Source organism: Apus apus, chromosome 2, assembly GCF_020740795.1.
Source record: "Apus apus isolate bApuApu2 chromosome 2, bApuApu2.pri.cur, whole genome shotgun sequence".
Taxonomy (NCBI): Eukaryota; Metazoa; Chordata; class Aves; order Apodiformes; family Apodidae; genus Apus; species Apus apus.
Window position 1 is genome coordinate 156,933,424 of NC_067283.1, and position 8,098 is coordinate 156,941,521.

At 65.3% G+C, this 8,098-nt stretch overlaps 1 protein-coding gene across 1 annotated transcript in view; it reads right to left on the reverse strand.

Moving 5' to 3' along the window:
- Positions 1-4,371: 4,371 nt before the first annotated feature.
- PLEC (plectin) overlaps positions 4,372-8,098 on the reverse strand; it is a 4,105-nt gene continuing 378 nt past the window's right edge. The window contains exons 2-4 of the mRNA XM_051610317.1: positions 5,839-8,096; positions 5,333-5,479; positions 4,372-5,073 (exon numbers count right to left, since the gene is read on the reverse strand). Of these exons, the coding sequence (XP_051466277.1) occupies positions 6,385-8,096 (1,712 nt within the window). The 3' untranslated portion in view covers positions 4,372-5,073; positions 5,333-5,479; positions 5,839-6,384. The remainder of the gene's footprint in view (positions 5,074-5,332; positions 5,480-5,838; positions 8,097-8,098) is intronic.

Here is an 8,098-nt window from a genome sequence, read left to right on the forward strand (position 1 = left end):
GGGCACTGCCACCCTGGGGTGCAGGAACTGGGGACACGGGACCCTGTGGGTGTCACCGGGGCCGTGCCAAAGGGTCTCCCAGCCAGCCGTGGCCGGGCACCGTTCTCCCCTTTGGTGACCAAGACCCCCCCCAGCCTCCGGGGACACACTGTGTCCTGCCATCCCGGAGCGGTGACACCGGGGTCAGCCGTTACCTGCGGGCCGTGCCCGGGCTCCGGCAGCGTCGGCAGCCGCTTCTCCACCGTGTCCAGCCAGTGCCGCAGGAGCAGCAGCTGTTCCCGCACCTCCTGCCGCCGCTGAGGCCCCTCGCCGGGCTGCCGGGCCCTGCGGAGACAGTGGGACGCGGCACTGTCACCGTATCCCCTGATAGACACCGTCACCGTGTCCCCCACCCCGCACCGGCACCATGTCCCGCGCCAGGCTCCGCGCCGAGCAATGGCACCGTGGGAGCCCCGGCACCGTGGGAGCCCCGGCACCTCTGCCAAGGGCGGTATCTGCCCAGGCCCCCCTGGCTGCTCTAGAGGGGCCGAGGGCTGACCCGGTGACCGTGGCCGCCGGCACCGCTCTGCTCCCGGCAGACTCGGGACATCCCTCACCATAACCAGCCTGGCATCCATCCTGCCAGCATGGCCTGTGCCCGCTCTGCCACATCGTCCCCCGCCTTGCCCAGGTCCCGCTGTGTCCCCGCTGTGTCCCCGCTGTGTCCCCCTGTACCACCGCGTCCCCCGAGCTGTCTCCAGTCCCGCCTCCCCCTTGGCAGGGGACACCCTGCAGTCCCGGGGCAGGTGGGCTCGGCCGAGCCGCTGCCGTTGGTGGGATAAACGCAGTGCCGTTCCCCGTATCTGGCCCGTCCCGGTCCGCCCCGGCCCCCCGGTACCTCTCCGTGTCCTCCCCGCCCGGTGACGACCCCTCCTCACTCTCTCCAGGGGGTCCGGTGTCGTCCGCGGCGCGGCGGCTCTGCAAGGAGAGCAGCGGGACGGTGGGGACGGGGCCGGGCCGGCTCCCCCAGACACACCGGCACCGGTGTCTCGGGGGCTCTGTCCCCACCAGTCCGGCAGAGACCCCCGGCTGGGACCCCCGGCCCCTCTCCAGCCGTGCAGCCCGGAGGGCTCCCCCGCCAGGATGAGCACCGGGATTCCCGCAGTGCTCCCGGATTTCCCGACCCTTTTTCACCCGGAATTGCCCCCAGATGCCCTCGCTGCTGGCTGCAGCCACGGCCCCTTGAGCTTGCCCCGGTTCCCGGTGTCCCCACACCGGCCCAGGGACCGGCCAAGCTCACTGCACCAGTTGAGCCCTCACCAAGCCACGGCAACCGGACGCCCGGTGTTCCCGGTCTGGCCGGGAGCTTGGTCGCTCGCCCACCGTCCCCAAGGCCACCCTATGACCCCCGTCCCACGCACAGGACCCAGCCCCTCTGTGCCGGGACAGCCGGTGCCTTTGCCGGGGGCTGGTCGGGGCAGGACTCGGCAGGGGTGGGCGAGCATCATCCCGGTTTTGGAGCTTTTCCAGAATTACGAGCTGAACCCGGAGCAGCCTCGGGCCCCCTTGGAGGCCCCGGACGGCAGAGCCAGCCCATGGCACGGAGCCACTGCTCAGGGACAGGCTGTGTCCCTCAACCGTGGCCACCGGCACCTGAGCCATGTGGGGCCAGAGGTGCCAAAGCCGCCCCCCGGGGGGGGAGCAGCCCCCTGGCGCCCTCCGAGCCGCAGCCGAGGGTGCAGCCCGGCCCGGGAGACGCAGTGCAGGTGCTGGCGGCTGCTGCGTGTCCCGGGACAGCCCAACCACACCGTGCCTGGAGCCACGTCCCGCAGGATGGGTGGTGGAGCTCAGGGAGGGGGAGATGGGAGGACACACGCAGCTGGCTCCGAGGTTTTGGATGCTCCGGAACGAGCGGATTCCCGTTTATTTTCGGCCGGGATGTGGGAACAACCGTCCCAGTGCTGCCGAACACAAGTTAGGGCGGGACCAAGGGTGATGATGGTGTCACCAGGACAGGGAGGAGCACAAGGACAAGATCGGCCACTTGTCTAGGATGGGGTACATGGCTCTGCCCGTGAGAGGGGGGCTGGGGGCTCCATGAATGGGACATGCTGTCCACGAGGTCTGGGGGAGGCCCTGGGTGGGGGTGTGGGCTCAGCCACCACTGCAGCTCCTGGGTGTGTGACCAAGATGTTTGCCCTGCTGCAGCAGCTGTAGCCTTGGGTGCCAGCAGACCTGCAGCTCTTGGGGGGTCCCACTGACACGGGGAAATGGGGACACAGGGTGGGGGGCAAAGGTGGACATGTTCAGCCTGGAGCAAAGGAGGCTTGAGGGGAGACCTGCTGGCTCTGCAGCTGCCTGAGAGGAGGTTGGAACCAGGGGGGATTGGGCTCCGCTCCCCAGGAACAAGCCCTGGGACAAGAGGGAACAGCCTCGAGTTGTGCCAGGGGAGGTTGAGGTTGGATCTTGGGAACAATTCCTTCCTGGAAAGGGTTGTCAGGCCCTGGCTCAGGCTGCCCAGGGCAGGGGGGGAGTCCCCATCCCTGGAGAGGTTTCTAAGCCCTGGAGATGTGGTGCTGAGGGACATGGGACAGTGGTGGCTTGGCAGGGCTGGGGTAACAGGTGGACTGGATGATCTCCAAGATCTTTTCCAATCAAAACGATTCCATGTTTTGAAGGAAAAGGCCAAGTGTGTCCTGGGCTGAGTGGCTCTGAGCTGACCACCAGCGCCTGTAAAAGGAGCTGGGATAACCAGGGTCAGGGGCACCTGCACAGGGGGGACTCATGTGCCACCATGGGGACAGCCACGAGAGTCCTGCGGCCACCACCTGCCCCAGCATGTGGGGGACACTGGGCAGCCCCCAGCCCAGCTGCCATCCTGGCTGTGCCTGTACAGCTGCCAAGTGGTGCTGATGTGTGGGCTGCAGCCCTGGGGCAGGGTCTGGAGCCACCAGCACCATTGCCCAGCCTGGCCTGGGGGATCTTGGGGTCCCTGCTTATGCTGAAGACACGTAGCAAGGCAGCCGTGGCACAGCGGGCTGGGAGCTCTGGAGTTCCTGGAGCCAGCGGGGCCAAGCCAGCTGCAATGGCCACACTCAGGTCTTGTGAGCTCAGAGGTGGCTACCATGGCAGGACGGGGGCTACAGCCAGTGGTGCCGCTGGTCACGCCGCCATGGGTGAGCAGCTGCACGCTGGGGGCTTGAGGAACCATCCCCACAGCAGGGCCCTCGCACAAGGGGTGGCCCAGCCGGCGGTACCAGTGCCCAGGGGATGCTGGGGGCAGCTTTAGGGTGGCAGATGCTGCCCCTGTGAAGGGGCTTGAGAAGGGACAGGGGGCCCCAGGGGAGTGGGAGAGTGACCCAAGGGAGGCACAAGGTGGCTGGACTGGCTCCAGGGATGAGGGACACTATGTCAGGGGGAGGACAGGCCTTCCCCAAGCAGCCCACAGCTGGCCCCATAGCTCACCCCATAGCTGGCTCCACAGCTCAGGGGAGCTGGACCCCACTGATACTGTACAGAGTGAGGAGCATGAGACCCATGCAGTGGGTAGGCTGGGCTGAGGGGCTCAGCTCTGGGGGCTGAGGGGTCTGGGTGGTGCCATGGGGTGTGTCAGGGTCCAGCCTTGGCTGGGGCAGGATGGGGCAGGGGGCGATACCAGAGGGGAGTGGGGCCCTGGCAGCCTCTGCCACCCCCAGCCTCTGGGACCTACTCAGACCCTCCGCAGCCTGTCACTGTCCCCAGTGCAGGGGACACTTCCCTGGACCCCCTCAGCCTGGCTGCACCACATCCTGTAGCTGGTGGCTGGCGTGGGGGAGTAAGAGGAGGGGGACGCTGCTGCTAATTGCAGCCACGCTAATGGCATTAACGACTAACGAGCTTCCAAGCTGCTGCCATCTGCTCAGCTGCTCCCAGGGGACCCCCGAGCCCCCAGATGTGGCACAGCATGGCCCCGACACTGGATGGAGCCAAAGCCTACAGCTCCCCCCCGACTGCCACCCCTACCACCACAGCTCCAGTGCCGCAGGCTCTGGGGACAACCCCAGCCCCAGTGGGGCCAGCCCTGGCACAGGGTCCCACACCCTGGCACAGGGTCCCACATTCCAGGTACAGCCCCAGCACAGGGTCTCACACCCTGGGGACAACCCCGGCACAGGGTCCCACATCCCTCCAGGGACGGCGAGGACACTGCCCTGCCAGACCCTGCCACAGGAGCCATCCCTGTGCGCAGGATGAGGCCTCAGCCCCACCGGCTGTGCCAGCACCCCCCTGCTCCCTGTCCCCAAAGCAGAGACCCCCGGGAGGGCCCCAGTTCCCCCTCCACGCCGCACACCCGACCCCCAGCACGGCGGTGCCGGAGCAGTGCGGGCGGACAGAGGACACGGAGCTGCCGGCTGGTTTTAGGATCTTTTACTGACCTGGCTGGGAGAGCCCTGGGCCCAGACTGCGTCTTTTACAAACACCCCGGGGTATGTACAAGGCAGGATTTAGTGTTTTGCTCCCCCAAAACAAAACAAAACAAAAAACCAACAACCAAGAGATGTGTTTGGGTTATGGATCAGCCCCGGCTGCCCGGGTGGGACATGATGGGGCTCCGCGCCGCGCTGGCACGTCATGCAAAAGCAGAGCTGGATAATGAGGAGAGCAGTAACAAGGGACGCAGAGCAGTAACGAGACTGGCCTCACGGGTAGGCAATGAGCAGCGGGAAGGAGGAGAGGTGCTGTGGCCATCATGGCACTGTGCCGGGCGCTGTTCCCAGGGAGGAGGAGGAGGAGGAAGGGGCACCCCTGTCACCCCAGCACGGGGCAAGGGGTCAGCCGTGCTGACAAATGCAGCCGCCGCGTCACTTATTGCTTCAGCCCCTGGCCAGGGGGAACCAGGGGCTGCAGGAGGGCCAGAGTCCCCTGGTGCTGGTGGCTGAAGGGGCTGCAATACCACGAGGCAGCCCCCCCTGCTCAGGGACTCTGGCAAGTGGCAAGGGAGAGGGAGCGTGTCCCTGTGTCCCTGTGTCCTCAAGTGCGGTCGCGGCGGCAGGGTGGGGGGCCAGGCCCGGTGGCGGCGATGAGGGGAGGTGGGATGATGGACATCCAGCCACACTACAACAGAGCGAACAGAAAAGATGGGATGAGACACGGAAAAGGGGACATGGGATGAAGCCACTGAACCCCGCGCCAGCCTGCTCGCCCCAACTTTGGCACCACCGCGGCTGCAAAGCCACCACCTTGAGGCCACTGTCCCCTGGACTCACAGAGAACCAAGGTGTGACCCCTCAGTGTCACCGCACCAGCCAAAGCCCCAGCACCAGCCCAGCCAACCCTGGCTACAAAGAGAGAGACTGGAAAGGTTTGGCATTACCTGCACCGGTGAGCACGGTCGAGGAGCTGCCACGTCCGAGGCTCCCCTTGGGCTCATCCAGGACTTGGTGACACCGGAGACCCAGGTGAGGAGCTGGCCCAGTGGCATGGGGATGGGGACCGGAGTGGTGGGACTGGAACAAGAGGTCTGGCAGAGAGAGAGCGCATTACAGCAAGATGGGAGGGGCCGTGGGGAGGGGACCCTGGTTTTACCGGAATCCACCCATTTGCAGCACTCCGCAACCCACCTCCCCCGCACACCCTGGAGACCCCCCGGGCTCTGGCGGACGCCTGGCAATTAACGCAGTAAAGCTTGTCAGTGTTAATTAAGAGCTCAACCTTGAGCGAAGGAGGAGCAGCAGCAGCAGGAGGAAGAGCACTTCCCAGATACACGGACAGACATACGGACAGGCAGAGCGGCAGCAGCTGTGCCGGCAGGCGGGAGGGCTGGCGGAGGCGGCGGGCGCAGCGGGAGCCGGTCCCTGCAGGGGCGGCAGCGGCACTTACGGTGGTGGCACCGGTGGCACAGCAGTGGGGACATGCTGGGTGGCCGGGCCGGGCAGCCAGGGGCAGGTGGAAGGGATCCGGGAAGCAGCTCCGGGATGTGTCTGGCGCTGAGGGGCCGGCAGTGTCCTCCTCCGGCACGCAGGCTGCAGGCGCTGCGGGGACGCGGGCGTCTCCTCCTTCAGGGCATGGGGGATGAAGCTGGGGGGGTTGATTACAACAAGCGGCTGAGTGGTTTGGGTGGAACTGGCAAAACTGTTTCCCTGTTTTCCGGCCCTGCCTGGCGGTGTTGGTGTGGGAGCAGCCGGACGGGATCCTCGGCAGGATCAGCGGCAGCTCCCGGCGGCCGTAGTGTGGTTATTTCTCTTAATATACAAATACTATCAGAACAATCGCATATATTAATATATTAGTCAGTCTTTTTGGTTAAACTTGAGGCACTGCTTTGGGGGAAGGGTGGAGGTGAACCAGGAGCAGGGACTGGGAGGCAGCATCGTGGCCACATGCGGAGCGGTCGCAGTGGGATCCTCGGGAAGGGGCTGGCGGGGCTCAGGCCACACAGAGCCAGGGGCCGGGCAGCCTCCCGAGCCCCCCGCCCACCTCCTGCCCACAGCTCCCAGCAGCTGTGGTGGCAACACCAGGACCCGTGGTGTATCTGCGCCCAAAGCTGGAGGAGTAGGAGGAGGAAGAGAAGGTCATGGAGAAGCCGGAGCTGGTGGCATCAAAGCTGCCACGCCTGGAGCTGGAGCGGGAGCCGGTGCGGGAGCCGGAGCGGGAGCCAGAGGTGGAGCCGGCGCCGCTGACGTTGTAGGGGCTGTAGTAGCCCTTGCTGGACTGGGAGGAGGCCTCCAGCAGCCGCAGGCCTGTCCCGTCCTCAATCATGCTCCGGTCCATGGCATCCTTGTAGGAGATCTTGAGCTTGGTTTTGGGGCAGGTGAGGTACTTGGAGTAGGTGTTGACGTCGCGCAGTTTCTGGGCCGTGCGGGTGTCGATGGTGCCCTTCTGCAGCGCCTCATCCAGGGAGACGCGGCCGGTGGTGTCGGGCTCGATCAGGCCCCCGGTCAGGTACTGCACCTCCAGGAACCGCTGCCCAGCCTCGTAGTACAGCCAGCCCTTCTTCAGCGCCTGCGCCGCTGACATCTTGGTCTTGGTGCGCGGGTCCTCGAAGCCGTAGAAGGCCTTCTGCGCCAGGTTGATGCGGTCCACCATGATTTTGTCCACCAGGCCCTTGTTGACAGCATCGGCGACAGAGCACTTGTCGCCAGTGTTGGGGTCAATGATGCCGCCGGTACAGGCCTGGGCTTCCAGCAGCCTCTGGCCCGTGATGTTGTCCACCAGGTTGCGGCGCATCGCCTCTGTGATGGATACCTTCTCCAGAGTGTCCGTGTCCAGGATGCCTGCCACTGGCCCCGTCTCCTCGGTTGGGTCACTCCACATGGAGATCTGCATCCGGGTGGGGGCTGGGCTTACGGTGTAGGAGGAGGAGGATCCCACCGAGGAGGAGCGCGAGCGGAAGCCGCCCATGTTGCCAGAGAGCATGTCAGCAAACTCGGTGATGGAGAGGGTGCCAGAGCGGTACTGGTCCAGGGCCGACTGGTCAATCAGGCCCTTGCTGATGGCGTCATCGATATCATACTGTCGCCCTGAGCGCCGGTCGATGATCATGGACTTCACCACACCATCTGAGGAGGAGGTGGTGATCTCCTCCCACTCGCACTCCTGCTCTGACAGCTCCAGGTAGGTCTGGTGGTCGATGAGGCCCTTGTGGTAGGCTTCATAGACAGACATCTCCTTGCCTGTCTCCGGGTCCACAATCACCACCCTGCGCTTGCGGACCGAGGACTTGGAGGAGGTCTTCCTCTCTCGCTTCTTCTCCTTCAGGGGCAGGAGGCACAGCCCCGTCTCTGGGTCGGTGATGCACCGCTCCATCAGCTGCAGGTAGGTGAGGTTCTCCTCTGTGTTGGGGTCGAAGAAGCCCTTGGTGTCATCGCTGGGATCCAGAAGGATCTCGTTCATCTCCTCATCAAAGAGACCCCTCTTGTAGGCCATCTCCACAGGCAGGCGGTGGCTCTCCTCAGGGTCAATGATGCCTCCTGTGGCGATCTGAGCCTCCAGCAGGCGGATGCCATGGTCCTTCAGGATCAAACCCTTCTTCATGGCCTGGAAGAGGGAGATGAGCTTTCCAGAATAGGGGTCCCGGTAGCCAGTGACCGCCCTCTCAGCGGAGAGCAGCTTGTCCTTGAACTCGGGGCCCACAATGCCC